Source organism: Macrobrachium nipponense, chromosome 12, assembly GCF_015104395.2.
Source record: "Macrobrachium nipponense isolate FS-2020 chromosome 12, ASM1510439v2, whole genome shotgun sequence".
NCBI lineage: Eukaryota > Metazoa > Arthropoda > Malacostraca > Decapoda > Palaemonidae > Macrobrachium > Macrobrachium nipponense.
The window spans coordinates 82,212,176-82,232,326 of NC_087205.1; the positions used below are offsets into that span (position 1 = coordinate 82,212,176).

The 20,151-nt window shown below is 35.8% G+C and overlaps 1 protein-coding gene across 8 annotated transcripts in view; it reads left to right on the top strand.

Annotated features, from left to right (window-relative positions):
- Positions 1–20,151, top strand: part of LOC135224616 (serine/threonine-protein kinase D3-like) — a 459,833-nt gene that overhangs the window by 392,660 nt on the left and 47,022 nt on the right. For all 8 annotated transcript variants that reach the window (XM_064263796.1, XM_064263793.1, XM_064263797.1 and 5 more), the window contains 2 exons: positions 14,545–14,691; positions 18,320–18,503. In XM_064263796.1, coding sequence (XP_064119866.1) covers positions 14,545–14,691; positions 18,320–18,503 — 331 coding nt within the window. The remainder of the gene's footprint in view (positions 1–14,544; positions 14,692–18,319; positions 18,504–20,151) is intronic.

Below are 20,151 nucleotides of genomic sequence, written 5' to 3' on the forward strand. Positions count from 1 at the left end.
AGGAGTTGGATTTATTGAAAAAACAAAATTGGTTGATTGACTTTCCTGCTCTTGAGTAGCTTTGGAATGATATAATGACATGAATAAATTTTATAGAGAATGATTGTTGGAAAGTCAGTAAGACCAAGATTATTAGACTGTAAATAACAGATGTTTTGAAGTTAACATGAAAAATAAAGGAATTGGAGAGAAAAAATTATGTAGAGATGATGATCCCCAGGTGTATTAGTGCAACTGTTAAGGCACAGAAGGTGGTGGAATAAGAAAAGACAATTTACCATCGTTTACAAAGTGAAGTCAAGTAAGTAGCTTGACTGGTAATAGCTATAAGCTATATGTCTAATGTTTGAAAAATGTGACTCTAGAGCAATTATTTTATCTAAGAAATTGAGAAAACAACTTGCAAAACACAATTACATCTTCATGTGAGACATTCATCATCTTGGATTGATAATTCTCAGATGACAAAATGACTGGCTGGACATGCACACGCTCCCAGGTTAATCCTTACAGACCATTCTAAACATATATAACAAAACCCCAAAACTGGGCAGATTTTAAAGTTGGCCACATCAATGGAAAGAGGAAGATATATAAATGCAAATTCTAAAATATTTTCTGTAATTTCCATGGGAAGTTAAAAGTGTATATTTCCAACCCGGCGAGGGGCCTCTTTTCTGAGACACTCATGAAGTATGTTAATTTTAGTGAGTTATACTTGTTCGCTCTAATATTTTTCCTTAGATAAGAACTAAAACAATCCCCAAGTACATTTATGGACAAATATGTACAAGATGTATACTGGGACAAGGAGTGGTAGTACCTTCCTCCTTGAAATCTCAAGGGAAACTTCTTCATGGCTGAAGTGTGTGAGTGTTGCCATAAGAGTTGCCCTTAGTTTTGTGATATGTGTTATACACTATGTTCCAAATTTGAGGACTTGAATGAGTTGTACATCCAAGACCCAGAGAAAGAACAAGATCTGTTCCCGAGTCTAAATTGAATTGTAAGCAACTTAACAAGTTCATACAGTGTGTACAGTGAGAGTTAGCCTAATCTGTGTCTTGGTACACTACAGTATAAAGTAATGTATCTTTCTGTTTGTAAAATGCCTAAAAAATCATTTCAAATACATTAAAGTATCTTTGAAATACAGGTACATTAGTGATGAAAGAGGAAGAGTTTATATATGTGCACTATACGTATATTACAGTGACATACAGGCACATTAGTGATGAAAGAAGAGTTTATATATGTGCACTATATGTATATTACAGAACTCATAAGCTTGAATTTCAAGTCAGTGGCCCCCTGTGGGCTTGTTCCATGTGAATAGGGTTCATCTTTTGAATAATAATAACATTCAGTTTCATGGAATATTGAATATTTTAATTACAAAGATTCATTTTTTATCACAAACTGTGCTACCCCACTTTTTTGCTCTTCACTTTTGCGTGCTTCACTTTGTCACAGATTTTTGTGGAACATATTTTTCATGTTTCCGCAGAAACTTTCACCAATTCGCAAATTTTTCTATAGGCTGTATCTCTAAAATTATCACTAATATGTTTCTCTTTTTATTAAATTAAGCAGTTATAAGCAATTTAGAACTTGAGTCAGATTTTCTAGGCATTCAGTAGCTTTGATGGGCTATAAATTAACCCTATGAGGATTATGAGGACGTCTGTCCCAAACACATCTCTCTTGGTACTAGCACACATGCGTTTGATACAGTTCTTTGATTGCTTAGTATTAAGTTACCTTGCTTGTTATAATAGTAATGGGTTTGGTGCAGTTTTGAAGCTGAATAGTGTTCTTTATCACAATATGGCTGAAAAGCAGCAATACAGAAGCAAACCAGATATCATGGGTAAGATTTAGGCATAGGCAAATATTTTGTTACTTTGCTAAAGAATTAACAAAATAGATATCCTTATTTTTTAAACAGGGCCAAACTATGATAAGTTGCATTTCTGTTTATATACAATTTATATAACTATTCGTCCCCAAAAAAGTGCAATGCAGATCATAGCCAATAAAATAGAATAGCATTTTGCATTGCAGAAATATTTTACCGTTAAAAAAGAATTAAATTAAGGTTGCATATTTTTGAAAGAGTATGGAAAAGAACAATAAGTAGCTTTTCCATTGATAATAAAATTCGTGGCTATTAATGCCAGTTGTTCAGTAAAAGAGTGCAATAAAAGTAGAAAAAAATACTCTAAAGCACTTGTAAACATAAGTTATGAAACACCATTTCAAAAAGTCTTGAAAAATAACAGTACAGTATAGACAGTTCCATAACAAAGGGCCGTATAGTTTCACAGCTCTCTGAGGTTGGGAAGAATGTAATGCTGAGAGATATCAAAAGCCTTCAGAGGGTAGCATCAGACCATTAGGCTATCGATTTGCACATCAGAGTTTCTAATAATTGTATTGAATAAGGTTTTAGCCTATAAAATACTATTATTGGCTCTAAAATTATATAAATGGACCACACAATCAGATAGGAGAAAGATGTCAAATAAGTACTGATGAAATGATAAGCATAGAAGAATTGCACATGCTATCACCAACATACAGCCTTCATCAAAACTTTCAAATATCACACATACCCCTCAAAAGGGTAGTTGATATGAACTAGCATAATCTAAATTATTTTTAAAAAGAATAAATGTAGAATACTGTGCCAGTTTTATTTTTTTTGCAGTAGCATTTTCATTTTTTTTTCTATCAATCTGCTATGATTATTTGTATTCTAAGATGGCGGGTTGGGCTTGCCACATGATAGTAGTGAAGTCAGCTTATGAAACATAACTGTAGTTTACATAAAATGCTGTGACAAGCTATAGTATTATATAGTGTATTTGCACTTGAAAATTGGTAAAAAAAAAATGAAAAGTGCATTTAATTTGCAGCACAATAATTGCTAACTAAGTAGTGTCTGAACTTATGGACTTGTTTACTTATCGATTACATTATCATTAATTTTTTGCCGTTTCCATTTTAGATGTAATAGGTTTAAATAAATCTATTAAACTGAAAGTTAAATATACATTAGAGGTTAGTTTAGGATTGAAACTACTTGGCATTGCTGTTACCTGTAACATATTTTGAAAATATTTGCCATTTTAACAGACTGTTACTTATCAGAAAGCAAACCCCCAAAATGTATGTCAACCCTCTCGTAATCTGATGATGCGTAGCGTGTCAATTAATTTTTTTCCTTGAGTGCACAGAAAGTGCACAGATGACCCACCGGTTGCGTCATATATAAGTATTTTCATGAAAAATTCACAAAAAAAAAAAAAAACCGAGTCGGCCATAGAAAATGTAGTTGATGCCATTGGGTCGACAGTTTATGAATCTCAAAGAAAATGCAAACCTGATGCAACTAGCTTACTTAGCAACAATAAAAAATGTCAATATAAGTAGGTTGGAAAATCTGAATATTGCACTCTGTAAAAAATTAGCATTTTTTAATCAATTACAGCTCATTAGCAAACATATTTATAGCAAAAATTATTGCTTTCATGTGAAAGATCAAACATTTCTACACAATTTAGGTATAAAACAGATTCTCCAAAACTAATTATTATATTTTTCATGATTATTTCCAAAAAAATCTACTGTTTTTCTTAAAAATTTCACGTTCACCACATCGGTTTTATTTTTTCTAAACCTTGTAAAGGTGTTTTGATTGCCTTGGGAAATAATTCAATCATTTGCCGACATAGTAACACTAATCAGAAGCGTATATCAGTTATAGTTTGGACGTACCGAATTTTACCAAAAAACTTTACCATGCGCGTGTTCATTTCCACCCGGGGGTAAAGTCGTGCACCGTACACCCTTATATTTTCGGCCTGTGCGCAAGAGAATTAATCTGAGGTGCTACCTTATTAAGTTATAAGCGTTTTATTCATTGATTAGTTGAAATAAAGTACGTATAGCATGTAACATATTGAATTAAATAGGTATTTTGAAAAATTTAATACATATGCTCCACATATATATATATATATGAAAGTTTTATCCTCTTGGTTTTGTTGTATTTTGTAGTAAATGAGCACAGCAAATAACAGTGCCTTGATTGATGAAAATCTTGTTACAATTGATTTTGTATTTTGATTCAGAGAAAGTGTTTGATATTTAAGTTTTTTTCTGGGAAATGACTAGGCAAGGTTTTCTTAGTCAGGCATGCAAAATTTTATTAGTAAATGCTATCACATTTACACTCATGCATACACATTTGTGTAGTTTTGTTATCCTTAGCTTCAGCTGCAGTGCCACCTTGTCTAATGATTGTCTTGTCCTTTACTTTTTTATTTTTTCAATCATGAACTAATTATGATTTGAGAAGCCTGTATATCTCAGCCCTAGCTATCATTTCATTCCATCATGGGCTTGAGTAGGTGCAGTTTTATTATGTAGATTATATTTAATGGCCAATGGAAATATCCCCATGCTGCAAAAGTGTTGTTTCTCCTAAGAAAACTACTTGCCTTATGTTTCAAGTTAGATTTTGTGAATACTTGTTGGTATCCATAAGCTTCATAAAAAACATCTCAATCCAAAATGGACTTGATTTCAACATGTCAGTGGTACGAGGGTTATGTTGTAGCTCTCTTTCTCCATGGCTTAGATTATCTTTTTTTTTCTGTCTTTAAGAATTAAAGCTATACTGTGTTGATCATTGTCTTACTGTCTTAACTGGTTTCTGAAGAGAGACTTATCTTGCAAGCTCTTGGTTTTATTGAGTTTCATGTATAACGTTTTTCTAAACATTTTTCTGAGAGATTCAGTGCTTAGTGTGTGTGTGTGTGTGTGTGTGTGTCAGTTTGAATTTGCTTTGTAGTCATTAACAAGCACATTCAAACATTATTTTCAAATTACAGTGGTACCTCGACATACAAAAGGCGCAACTTACGAAAAACTCGAGATACGAAAGCAAATACAAAAAATTTTACGGCTCTGCATATGAAAATTGCTCAAGTTACGAAAGGTTGTTGCTGTAAAGTCCCGAGATTCGCCCGGACCACCGAGAACAATTTTAAAACTCCCGCGCCGCCAATTGAGTAAACTCGCCACCATCCTCCCGCTCTCCCATTGGTTCCTGATGCTAGTCACCCCATAAGATCCTGCTCTCCTATTGGTCAGCATCTACCCCTTGTGCTTTAAGTATTCTATTGGTAAAAGGATGCTGTAAATTGAAAAACTTATTCATGCTATACATTTAATAAAAAAAAACATTAGGTAAAGATAGAATAAAGAATAGAAATGAATGGTTATTATACTGTTTGGTAGTTTCAGTAGTTGAAGAGAGATAATGAAAATTTATGGCTTACTGTGTATTAGGAAAAGTGATTGCTTGGCGATCGTTTGATACTCGTAAGTGCTGGATGTAAACAGAAGTTTGGAAGCTTTTTTTTTGTTTTGTTTGTTTATTATAGTTAAGGTTACTTAATAATTATTTGAAATGAGTACATGCAATACATTTAATAAAAAAATTGTGAATTAGATATCATAAAATATAAAATAAATCAGACTGCTATCATCGAAGCCAACAAATACATATTTTTTAGAATTCTTCTTCTGTTTTAATATTACGTTACGTATATGTTTCATTATAGCTGTCAGTAACTCTGTATCTCCATTAGGTAAAGATAGAATAATGAATAGAAATGAATGGTTATTATACTGTTTGGTAGTTTCATTAGTTGAAGAGAGATACAAATGAAAATTTATGGCTTACTGTGTCCTAGGAAAAGTGATTGCTTGGCGTTCGTTCGGAACTCGTAAGAGCTGAATGTAAACAAACGATTGGAAGTTTTTTTGTTTGTTTGTTTGTGTATTATAGTTAATGATTAATTAATAATTATTTGAAATTATTACATACTGATTATTTATACATTTTATTGGCATATTCTAAGCTTTTAGCTTCTTAGGTATAGATGTCAGAATCATAGACTAGGCTACAGTAGTAACCGCTAACATAGGCTAGGCTTATTGCTAAGGGACATATGCTAAAGTCCTAATATATGCAGTAAAAATGGGGTTGAACATTACATGCAGTTGAATATTACTCAAGTATGTACAGTATTTTGCCTTTTTGGAGTCATATTTCTTCCGTCGGATCGGCGTCGTAACCCTAGAACATGTGTTGTAGGCCTGGAAATATAATTTACTGGGGTGTTTTTGGAGGGCTTGGAACGGATTAGCCATTTTACATGTAAAATGCGGTCCAAGATACGAAAACCTCATGATACGAAGGGCGCCTCGGAACGGATTAATTTTGTATCTCGAGGTACTACTGTTAATACATTGCTCATGACTTTTAAGGATTACGATAGGTAATGTTGATATTCAGTAAGCAGAAAAATTGGAGTTTTGTTCACCTTCAAGAAACTGTAAGCTGCTGTTATACTTGTCTTGCACTGGTTGAAATAATGATTGTCTGTGTGGGAGACGTACATTTCATGGGAATTATAAACCATCCGACTAAAGAGGCACGTTAGAGTGACTCGGCAATATTTTACAGAAGCATACTTAAAAAAAATAAAATAAAAGGCTCTTGAGGGCCAGTAGGTTGCTAGTCATCACATTACTTGTTTCTACTAATGCTGAAGTTTTTAGCTTTTATTTTTTTCAGAGATATTTTTGTGAGAAATGTGGTGCACACTTGTAGCTGAAAGACTTTTTTTTGTGTGCCTGGTATGTTGGAAAATTATGTTGTTGTCCATAACTTTATTATTTGTTACAAGATTTCATTTTCAAATTACAGGAATCAGTGTCCTTTTGTTTTATCTTGTTTGCATAAGAGTATTCTATATAAAATACTGTATGCATCCATTCATAAGTAGTTTGTTACTGGAACCAAAAACCCAAGAGTAGAGAATCTTACAAGCAGCAACCCTCTCTGACCTTGAATTTTTGGTCCCCTTATGGCCAAAATAGATTAATAATTAAATAAAAGAGAAAACAACAAGAATATGGCTTCATCCTTACATCCAGTCAGCAAGAAAAGTTTCTTTGAATAATATTCCATTTAGCAAGAATTTGCAGCATGGCAGTGATGTTGGTAATCAGCAGATGGTCTTGAAAGGGTAAACATTATCAAAGGGCAAATTGCCCATTATCGCAATGCTCATATTTGATAATAATATATGCAACATAATTGGAACTGTAAGTAAAATAAGTTTTATTAAAATCATTATTTGAAATACCACTGAGGGGTGAGAGATGTGTATTTCTGGTGATAGAAGTTCACTCTTGACGTGGTTCGGAATTCACATAAAGCCATTGGTCCCATTGCTGAATAACCACTGGTTCCATGCAGTGTAAAAACACCTTACAAACAAAAAATTATTTTAAATACAAATGTACTACAGTCTTCTTAACAATAGGATAGACTTATGCTTGGAGGGAGGTACAGACATCCTAAACTGGCTGGGGGCCTACCCACCAGTCCAGCTCCCGAAGAAATATCTACTGGAGAGGAACTGATGCCCATGAGAAGCTAGATACAGTGATATCCAACAACTCAGCCACTGAGTTACGTACAATGATGTATGGGACAAATCATTGCTTAGGGAACTAAAGAGAAACTTTGACTTTCCAATAACAAACCAATGTGCCAGCGTTCATTACTACTCCTTAATCCCCCTTGCTAATGAGCGGAGTATAAGCTACCGAATAGAGGGTTGGTTATTTGCATACCAAGCAACCAAACTATCAGTATGACTGCCTTACCTGTATCAGACCAGTCCAGCGAATAACGTGTCTATTCCTCAACCCACCCAAAGGAAGAAGGAAAGGTACAAGAGAAAGGAAGAGACCAGCCAACTCACTCATTCTCTCATCCACATAATCATCTTGGGTAAGATACAAATGTGCCCTGTTAAGGGCAACGATGAATTACACAATCTGTTGGGTAGCCACCACAGGACTCAGGGAAAACGTGTCCATAGATCTGTGGGCAACATCTTTAAAGTAGAAGGAGGTGAACGTGGACTGGCGTAACCAATCACCAGCACTCAGCACTCCATGAACAGCCAAATTCTTCTTGAAAGCCAGAGAGGGACCAATACCCCTAACGTCATGTGCTCTAGCCTGCATAGACGTTACGGCGGAATCATCAAGAGTCAAATATGCCTGTCTGATGGCTTCCCGTATCCAAAAAGGGATTGTATTCTTGGACACCTCTTTCTTCGTTGTTGTGAATGGTCCATCTGAAGTTTTACCGAAGTGGAAGGTAGAGGATGCAGACTGGGATAAATTCAGTAAGGGCATCAAACTAGATAGGGAGTTTTAAGTCATTTCATTGTCATCTAGATGCTTATGATTACTTTATTGAATCTACTCTGGAGAGTGCTGAAGACTCTATTCCCAAAACAAAAGGCAAACCTGGTGGATAAGATTTGTGGTATTCTGAGGAAAGTTACTAGGAAATGCTACAGATGTTACAAAACTAGTGGCTCTCCTCAGTCTAAATTAATCTATAAACTTGCTTTAGCTAAGCAACGGCGCTTTTATAAGAGAGCCAAAAGAGAAAGTTGGGTTTACAGTATTAATGTAATAAACTCAAAGACTCCACTGAAATTGGTGTGGTGCAAAATAAACGAACTGAGTGGGAAATTTGGTGCGTCACCATTACCCTCATTAAAAATTAATGACACTGATCACGGAGCCCACTAAAGTTGCCAGTGAGCCAGGAAAACACTTTTCTGAAGTTTCCAGCGCCAACAATTCTCGAGAATTTCAAAAAATTAGGAATTCTGAAATTATTCTGGAATTCGATTCAGGAAAATCTGAACCATACAACTAGTACAGGTTTTCCTGGAGAGAATTAAGGGAGGCGGTCTCCTCTAGTGAATCCACAACTCCAGGTGAGGATACAACCAAATATGAAATGCTTAAACACCTCCCAGACGATGCCAAAAAGTATTTACTCAAGATTATAAAATATGGGAAACAGGAATTTTACCCAACGACTGGAAAATATCCATAGTTGTTCCTATTAAAAAGCCTAATAAAGATGCTTCCTTAGCCACCAGCTATAGACCAATATTTCTTACCAGCTGTGTGTGTAAGCTGGTGGAGAAAATGATATATACTAGACTATTTTGGCACTTATAAACTAAAGGATTAATATCTTAATTTCAATTTGGTTTCAGGAAAAACCGCTCCACCCTTGATCCGTTGCTGAGGCTGACCAACCAAATCCAGCAAGGATTTGCCAAACAATGTCAGACCATCGGAATATTTTTTGACCTCGAAAAAGCGTATGACACTGCCTGGAGAATTGGCATCATGAAACAATTGCACAAGATGGGCATATGTGGAAGAATGATCAAATTTGTATATTCCTTTTTAATGGACAGATTTTTTAAGGTAAAAGTAGGAAACTCTTTCTCCCAACCTTTTGTGCAGGAGGAAGGAGTTCCCCAAGGAAGCGTTTTAAGTTTAACACTCTCTTCAGTGGCAATAAATAGTGTGGTTGAAAAAATCTTGCCTCCTGTTAAATGCTCACTTTTTGTTGATGACCTTGCAATATACTGCACAGGATATGATTCATTGTCAGTATGTAAACATCTGCAAAGGTCTATTAATGCAATTACTAAGTGGGCTGATGAGGAGAATGGTTTTAAATTCTCCTCTTCCAAAACAGTTGCGGTAAGATTTACCAGATGCTGGCGTGTGGAAGAAGTTCCCACACTTAGTTTAAAAGGATCTATCATTTCCTATGAAAGTGAAGTAAAATTTCTGGGGATGATTATTGACCACAAATTAACATGGGCCAGCCACATAAATGCCCTAAAGATTAATGTGAAAAAATCTTTGAATATTTTAAAGGTTGTTTCTGGTTTTAGTTGGGGGCTGATAAAAAATCCCTTTTGAGGCTATGTGACTCACTGTGTCGCTGCAAGCTAGACTATGGCTCTCAGATCTATTCCTCAGCTTGTAAAATCAAGCTAAAGGATACTCGGGGGCTTTTAGAACTTCTGTTGAAAGCATATATGTCGACACAGATCATCTTCCCCTTGAGCTAAGAAGGCAAGAGCTAGGGTTGCGATACGTGGCTAGAATGAAAAGTGCTCCCAAAAATCCCTCCTTTCAAGTACTTAAGGAGACAGACTCGTGGAATTTCTCTGGTACAAGAGCTAAACCATTCCAAATTCAACTGAACGAGGATGTTAGAGATAACCATCTTAAATTCCAGAAAGTCCTGGAAGTAAAACATCCTGTAAATCCTCCATGGCATATTCCTGAAGCATTAGTATGTAAGAAATCTTTTAAGAAGGACTGTACTGAAGAAGAGATTAGGGGAAAATTCTTGAGCTTGACGTTGCCCATGCCAATTATGTGAAGATTTATACAGATGGATCAGAGCCAGATATTGGTGTTGGGTGTGCTGTTATCTTTGGTGATACAGCATATACAGCTAAATTACCTGACTTTGCATCAATATTTACTGCCAAATTAACAGCCGTAGTCTCTGCCCTAGATTTATTTCTATGAAGTAGTGACACTAATTTTGGCATATACTCGGATTCTAAAAGCACTTTAGAAGCTATAATAAAATTTAATAGGTTCATCCGTTAATCCAAAAACTTCAGGAGTCGCTTTTCCGTATATATTGTCTGCGTAAGTCAGTCTTTCTGTTGGGTCTCTTCTCACATTAGGATTCACAGAAACAAGACAGCAGACAGGGAAGCAAAAGCTGCTAGCGCTTTGCCAGAAACAACCTTCAGGAAAGTGCCTCATACAGACCTAAAAGGTCCCATTAGGTCTTATATTTTAAGTAAATGGCAAAAAAGGTGGACTTCTCCTCTTCTTTCCAATAATAATAAGTATAGAAGTATTAGGAAAAATATACTGCCGTGGCCTTCGTCTTTCCAGCTTGACAAACGAGCAGAGGTTATTTTAACGAGCTTAAGGATTGGGCACACTTATTTAACCCATCAGTTTATTTTAGAAGGAAGCATCCCACCAGTGTGTGCTTACTGCGACAAGATACTAACAGTGGAGCATATTCTGATGGTTTGCCCTAGATATTTTAACCAAAGGGAAAGATATTTCCAGAGTAAATTCCTCTCAAATATCTTGGGAGATGAAGCAGATATTTCTGCTCTCATCTCCTTTTTAAAGTGTATAAAAATTTTTAATAATATTTAGATAATTATTTATATATCATATACAGATTTGTAAAGACATTAAACCATTTCTAATATATATTACGCCATTCATTGAACTTTATATTTTTATTTTATTTATTAGTCATATCTAATTTTATGAATCATTTCTTTCACTAATTCATTAATTTTTTTTACCATAATTCAACTTATTTAACCTTCATTATGGTGCTGAATGGCCAACTTGGCCCCAGTGCCTAGACTTTACCCTTAAATATCTTACATCCATCCATCCTCTTTCTTCGTACACTCCGTGCAACAAAAAGCCTACGACAACCTGGCCTAAGGTGCCATGTCCTTTTAAGGTAGCAATGCAGATCCCTGACAGGACGTAGCAAAAGCTCTTGAGAATCACCACCCACAAAGTCATCCATTGATGGAATGGAAAAGGTGAACTTATCATTATGCACCGAGGGATTCTGGGTTTTAAGGGGACCGTCCGCTATGGAGGATGACATGTCAACTTGAAAAAAAAAAAATAGAGTTATTATTTGTATCTATGCAGAAACATGCCGTGCATGCTTTCCAGAAGTTTCAGCCAATTATTTTTACAAATAATGAAGATACTGTATAGCGGTTTTTAAATGATGACGTCATCGTAACTGCGTCGTCTGTATGACTTGAGTTTGACAGGATCGTTTTTGCGTGTTTATTTTTGCATATGTACAGCGATTTTTTCAGATTTTTTTTTTAAATTCTCATACATCTGGTAGCAATGAAAGGTAGTGCGAGAGGCGAGCTGCTCAGAGCGGTTATTTATAGGCGAGACTCAGAGAATGACTCAGTTACTCCACAGGCGTCAAAGGAGTTGCATGCGCTTACGCACTTGCGTTTGGTTACTAGCTATTTATGTTGTTTTTATAACTTCTTAGTGAACTTATAGCAATGCCGAAGTTACCTAAGATCAAGAAGGCTACTCAGCAACTAAGGCTAGCAAAATTAGTGAAGGCCAGGAGTGTGCTGAAGGAAAAACACGAAAATTCATTGTTATCAGCTCCCTCATTGTCTCATGTCACGCTGTCAACATCATTTTCTCGTGGCACGCTTAGGGTATTAATACCACTTTTAGGGGTAGGACCAGGATCCATGATGTAGAAATCAACAATAAAAGTACAAATAAAGTAATTATGATAATGTTGTTTTGACTTTTATAAGAAAAAAGCAAAAATTTACATAGCAAATCTTTGGGAGCTCATAACTCAAAAACATACTTATTTGCATGTTGGTAGCCATTACTCGGTTATTTATTATCCAATTTTAGAGAGAAAGATATCATTGGAAAGAGGAATAAAAATCCCATAATTCTTTGTGAACCAATTTTTTCTTTCTTTTTTTATGATTTTTTGAGTAGACAAAAAAAAAAAAAATTCTGTTCACACAGGATTATTCCGTATATAAAGTAGTTTTTATGGTATGATTTTCAATACAACTGATGTCATATTAGCGGAGAAATCGCTACCTAAATTTTTTTTTTAAATTATAATTTTTGCTAATAAAACTAAAAGTGTTTGCTCAAATGACTTGAAATTTTTGTATGATGAAGGTATTATATATATCTAAAACATATATGGAAATTATGTATTTTGTATAATAAAAAAAAAATACACAACATAGCGGACGGTCCCCTTAACCTCGAATTCCAGGACAAATTCGAAGCACACTGACCCCCAACCCCTGGTGTGCTTCACATCATAGCTCAGTACATCACAACTTTTACATCTCAAAACTTTAGTGATAGAAGTTCAGCATCCAATATCTCAATCAACTGAATATGAGCTTTCAAAGCTAGTAATAGTGGGTATTTTGTACAATTTGAGAAATAAACTGCCTATTTAGTATGTTCAAAGTCAGGAAAAACTCACTATAAATGCTTATAACTTGTTTTTTTTTAAATAGTTTTATCACAAAAAGTATAATTTAATCATGAAATTGATATGAAAATAGTCATTTGTGGATATTTCGCATAGAAAAATATATGAATTTCCTGCAAATGAGTCTGTGAATGCTGAGAATGTGAAAGGTGGTGTCCACCGTACTAAACTTCAGCCCAGTTTTATGATAGTTTGGTAATTCAACCCAGTGGTTGGAGGAATGGAGAAAACTAATTATATATTTAAACTTAAAAGGCAAAATAGCTGAAGTAAAAACATTCATGATGAAGATAAATAGTCCTTTTTGGTTAAAGATTTCTCAACATTGATGTACATGCTTAGTTATTTTACCATATGTGTGTGTGTGTGTGGCATGTTACATATATCTTAGTTTTACCAGACCATTGAGCTGATTAACAGCTCTTCTAGGGCTGGCCCGAAGGATTAGATATTTTTACGAGGCTAGAAACCAATTGGGGTTACCTAGCAACGGGACCTACAGCTTATTGTGGGATCTGAATCACATTATATCAAGAAATGAATATCTATCACCAGAAATAAATTCCTCTGGTTCTGCGTTGGCTGAGCCAAGAATCGAACTTTGGACCACCGGATTGGTAGCCGAGCACGAAATCCACTCGTCCAGCGAGGAACTAAGTGTGGCATGTGTCCTCATAACGTGTAATATAAATTAGTTTAACCAGACCAACAAATCAAAACTCTAGGCTCATAAGGATAGCGCAAAAGACTCATTCCGATACGTAAAGATTAGAATATAGTAAAGAAGTGACAGAGAGTTTGGATGAGATCAAAGAAAATAAAAAGTAAAAGAGTTAATGATGTAAGTGGTAACCAAAGGAATACTGCAAGGATGGCAGTGCTGGTACATTGTACTATGATGTATGGCAGGTAGGTTTTTCCTATAGGGAGTAGAGTACTAGAGGTTATTTGAAAGAAATTATAAACTTCTTTTTTTTTATAGCAAAAATGTTCATATTTTTCAGGTGTTGAACTAATTTTCTTGGATTATATCAAAGCTGTTAGGGAATCTTAGTTTATATCATTGAACTAATTCCAGAAAAGTGGAAGGTCTTGTAAATCTTCAAACTTAACTGGTTTAATCCATAACAGTTTTTCATCTCAGTATTGTTAAATTGCATTATTTTATGGGGTTTTTTTAATCACAGGCAAAGTTATTGTGTTGATGCAGATGGGATTTTTAAATACTTTACTCTACTGTACTTAAGCATTTTCACTTCACTAGTAAGTACATGTTCCATGTTCCTTTATTAATGGGGATGAGGTTTGTATGAATTCAACAGAACTGGTTCTCTTAGGATGTTTTTGTTATGATGAAGTTATTTTAGAGTTATTTTACTCAAGGATTTATTTTCTCACAAATGCAGTACTCAAATTTTTCCATTAATGTTTTAAAATTGTCATCTAGAAAAACATTACATTTCAGAAAATTTTTACAGGGTGTTGTCAACCTAGAAAGAATGTTTGAAACACCTGAAAGAATCTTTGTCGTTATGGAGAAATTAAAAGGAGATATGCTGGAGATGATTCTCTCGTCTGACAGAGGGAAACTTTCAGAAAGAATCACTAAATTCATCATATATCAGGTAAGTTTTCATAAATGGAATATCCATCTCCTCAATATGTTTATCAAAAGTTCCTCGTCCAGGTGCTTTGATTGATAGACATACAGCCTTGAAAGCCATATTAGGTTTATCAAACATTCATCTCTATGAACTTTGATGAGGGTGTAGTTGGACGTTATGCCTTAAAGGTAGCAATATTGTTCCTTCCCTTGTAGAACCTTCCTTGGTGGAGGTAACCTGCCAGGAATTAATTAATTTTTTGTATTATGAATATAAATGCTCTCCCTTCAATGCCTGGCATGCCCTTGATTCTCCTTTCAGATTCTTCCAGTCAAGTAGGGAATAAAAAATAGAAATAGCATAATGCCTTTCGAGGTAAAAAAAAAGAAATATTAAATTTAGAGAGGATCTAACTTTGACTAATTTTGATTCTCTCTTTGGAAAGTAGAATTGGTTACGATTCTTAATATGTAGTATTAGAAGTGAACACCAAGTAATCACTTATGACTTGAAAACTACCCATTACAGAGACATTCAGTAGCTGAAATGACTTAAAAACAAAACATGCTTAGTCTCAGCAGCTATTAAAAATCAATGTGAGTGTTATTGTACAATACTCTTAGCAAAGTAATGAAACACAATACCATGATATGTGTGTAACAAAAAATCGTATTCCTAGTTGAAAAAAAATATCATCGACATTATTAAGTTAAGATACAGTAATGTGCAAGACTGAAATCAGTAATCCAAGCTGAAAAATAAAGAAACCTCTTGAAAAGTAGCAAAAAATAAAAATGAAGGATAAGATTTTGAATTGAAAATTAAAATTTTGGGTCAAAACACACAACCATAGGTTTTCAAAATGCAGAAGTATTCAGTATGTAATTTCTCTTTCTTCTAATATGAATTTTTACCTTTTGCATCATTTCCATCCTGTTGTGTAGAGATTCTGAATACATTCCTCAACATTTGTTTGCTGTTACCATGTAATTTTTGGCTTCTTTTCCTTCTGGAAATGTGTCATTTTCCCTATATTTCCCCTACCAGAGCTTGAAGCTTTCTTGTTTTTAGTGTCCATTGTTTAAATCTTGAGTCCAATGCCCAGTCTATTTCTCTATAACCCTTTTCTATTGTCACCTTACTAATACTGCTGCAATTGGATGCCTTCTGGGAGTGGTTTCCACAATCACATTTTGATGCCATATTTGCCTTTTTTGTTTTATATACAGTTTTTTTGTTTTATACTACAGTTTTTGGTTTCCTTTGTTTTGAATTTTTGCCTGTATTTATCTGTGTACTATTTATCATCCTTTTATTCATCACCCTTTTATCCATCACCATTAAATTAGCACACAGCAAGTTGTCTCTGGGCTTCTTAAACAATGTGTGTCTCCAGATTATATCTTGCACATTAGAAACTGGCTGGCAAAAGATATTTCCCTATTTAAGTATAGATTTCAATATATGATCACCAGGGAAAACAGAGGTTGGAAAAAAGATTAAATGAGATAATTAATGGTATAAAGAAAGAGCATAAGGCAATTCAGCAGCCCCAGAAACATATGAAAGGTGAGGCCATTACCTGTTAGAGAACCTCAGGATCCAAGTGGTATTTGTACAGTACCACTACTATTCTTCTTATCTCTCAGACTGAATTAAATGAGATAATTAATGGTATAAATAAAGAGCATAAGGCAATTCTGAGCGGTTGTCAGCAACCTCATGGACATATGAAAGGTTAGGCCATTACCTGCCAAGAACCTCAGGATCCAAGTGACATTTGTACAGTATCACTACTATTCTTCTTGTCTCTCAGACTGAAGATTCCACTGTCTGGGACATTGATAAAAGAATCCAGATATTATGGGCTGTATATGAGGGATGAATTGTTGATATAAGTATAATAATTGTTGAAATAGTTTGAGAAAACCACTGCATGAAGCTCAACTGAAGTACAGGGTGTCCCATAATGATGTGACAAATTTTCAATGCAAGTACGTGTCTTGGATTATAATAACATTGATTATAAAATATATTTATTATTACATAACTAAAGGTCAGTATTTCATCATATCCAAAATTTTAATAATACATCCTCTAGATGTTCACCACCATGAAGAGAACATTTTGTGGGCTCGCTCTCCTATCTCTCTCGTCTTCACTCTCTTCATTCTTGTCCTCTCTCTCAACTCTCATCTCGTCTCTCTCTTCTCTCTCTCTCTCTCTCTCTCTCTCTCTCTCTCTCTCTCCTCTCTCTCTCTACAGTTGCTTTGTTTTAGCTCCACAGCTGTGCAGGGCTTTTTTGTGTGGTACACCCTTTCCTTAAGGTAACCCTTTACGAAGTAGTCTACTGGGGTTAGATCCAGTTGGTGAACGTTTCCAAATCTTGCAATGAGGTGGCAGGGGAATTATTCTCAGAGTTGGCATTGTCCCTCATGGCACCATCTAGTTGTGTCCACGTGTCAGACCAAACCTTTGTATCTCGGAAGTAAAGAAGCTGGTTATGGTTATAGGACTCAGGTGCACCATATTCGTCCTAAAAAAAGTAGGGACCAATCACATATGCATGAATCACAGCACACGGCACTCCTTCGTTTACACTGTGCAAAGGCTTTTCACACACGATTCTCGGGTTTGCTTGGCACCAAAACTTTTTCTTTATTAACATAATCAGAAAGGTTGAAATGACCTTCATCTGATGTGATCAAGTGCTGCATAAAGTCCTCTCATCTGAATCTTATACAGATACAGGTGCAGGTTTCAAAATCCTGAGAGCATTGGTATGCGGAACGTCTGGCTGTAGAGCCAATTGACAGAAGAACTTCTTGGGACTTTGCTCAGGGGCTTTGCCAGATGTCAAGAGTTCTCTGCTCATTGAAACATTTGAGGTTGATCCAGTGATATTTTCTTGGCATTGCCTGTCTCAAGGAAGTTAGTAACAGCACACAGGATCACCTTTTGGGATGGGGTTTGGTGCTTTCCAAAATGCTGTTGGAATTTCCTTTGTGCTGAAATGATGGAGCTCTGGCTGGTAAAGTTTGCATCCAATACACTAGCAATTTCTGTTGGGCTTTTACGAGGGTCCACTGTCAGCAAAAAAGAAGTGAAATATCTGTTAAAAGTAGAGTGCTATATCAAAATTAACTCCACAGCATATGCATCAACATACTCATTTTATATCAAATAAATGACCTTGCCCTTGAAAATTAATAACACAATGGGACACCATGCAATTTTTTTTATATCTTAATTAAAAACAGTAATACAGAAAAAATGTCATAACTTTGCTTATGGAGTATCTTGCAGAGTCATATTTTTGATGGATTATTGATTGGTAGGATCTGGAGGTCTTACCACATTTTGAAATACGTATTAATTTGTATGATTTATTTCAGAGGGCTTGAAGAGTCCACCGAGTCACTTCTTCAACCTAAACTATCTAGTTTTTTTTTTTTTTTTTTTTTTTTTACTCTGCACATATGTAAATCTATTTGCCCATATATAAATCTATTCTCATTTGATTGTTTTAATGATATACTGTAAAGAAACTTAGTCCAAATTGGAACTACATATACCATAATTTAAAGCCAAAACTTATTAAAGTCAGATTTATATTTTCTTGGAGTAGTATATGGTATTTGTTTTTCAGATCTTGACAGCCCTGAAACACCTCCATAGCAAGAACATTGTACACTGTGATTTAAAGCCGGAAAATGTACTTCTGTCCTCAAGTAGTGACTTTCCACAAGTCAAACTGTGTGACTTTGGCTTTGCTCGTATCATTGGAGAAAAATCATTCCGTAGGTCTGTTGTTGGGACCCCTGCATACTTAGGTAAGTACAGTATCATATTTTGTATATCCTTAGTAAAAGTATTTTCTTTTTTTATGGAAGCATTTATTTGTGCAGGTAAAGTACACTAGTACTGAATTTGATTCAGTAGCACACTAATCTTCGATGATAAGATTTGAAAATTTTATTTCAAAATTCCTGAAGCCTGGCATAAATTATAAAACTATTATCAGCAATCATTTAGAATTTAAATCCAAAGACCCCAAAATCATGGAGACAAAAAGAACATGTACATAAGAAAAGTTATGGACATATACTAAAGTGCATAGATTGCAAATTTCATAGTATGATAAACACCTTTCATACCTACTTTCCAATAAGTTTATTCTTAACTCGTAAAAATTTAGGCTAGTTCCTCGTCAGCAAGATAGCAGGTTAAGGAGTTTCTTCATACACGAAACAAACCTTCAGTCTTAACAATAGGATAATTTTCAGAGATTGTAAAGCAAGAATCTGTGGGATCTGGCAACACATACTCATATTGGGTGAAAGCTGGCCAAAGACTGTGGAACCCATGCCATCACATTAGTCTTTTTCTAGACCGCCATGGGGAGTGATGCGATTGCCTACTCTCCATCCAAGCTGGTTGTTTTGCCAGTGTTTCGCTCTTATTTGTTGCATGTGTGTGTGTGTGTATGTGTCAGTATGGCTTCCTCTGCATCTTCACGGCCTCATCAGCATATGTGCCCGGGTGTTCAAGGTTTCCTGTGTTCTCATTTCCTGGCTTTGTCTGCTACGGACTCACGTTCCACTAGCAGTAGGTGCTGTTCTAATTTCTGTACAGTGATGAATCCCTGCCCGGAATGTCGTGTTTGGCCTAGATTGCAGTGGAAGTTATTTTTTAGTAAGAGGGAGCATTGCAGAGTTTCAAATCTTCCATCTTGGGAAGGGTTTTCTTCTTGCCAAGATGCTTCGTCTTCTCCCACAGTCACACCCCATGATGCTAGTGGTTGTGTACCTGTCTCCTTCCTTTTCTTCCATCAATTTGTCGTTGGAAGTATCAGGAGGTCCTCAGGCTGATTTAATGAGTAATGTCGTCCCCTCTTCCTTGGGTATTAATTTGCTTCCCGGGAGGGAGGAGGCTGTTACATCTGTTTCTTTTGTTCCAGAGTTGGAGGCAACCAAAATAGCGGCACTCTGGACATCGGTTGGTCTACAGGGTTCTTCCTCCTTGGAGGTGTTCTTGACGCATTTCATGGAGGCTCGCTCCCACCTTAGCCACCCCTCCACTGGCCTTCTCTGCATTGGTGCCCGCTGTCAGCCAGCTTGTATTGTGTCACCTGGGTATCATGTTATCGCTCCCCCAGTGAGGCCAGTTGTTAGCTCGGGTCAAGGGGAGATCATGACGTCACACCCAGTTTCTAAAGTGACATCACCCCAAGCTATGTCAGTGTCATTGGTTGGGACTGCTGCGCTTCCTCTCTCTCCTGTGTCGTCATTGTTTGCTCCCGTGATGTCATCACTCCCATCTGTGACGTATCCTCTTCCAACTATGACATCTGCGTCCTCTCGCGGATCCATCCGAGGCTTTATGTCAGGTGGTTCTCAAGAGATTGGACTCTGTTTTAGGGGATAGGTTTACTGCTTTCTCTGCCAAGAGGGCTGTGAGAGAGCGTGATGCGTCTCCTCC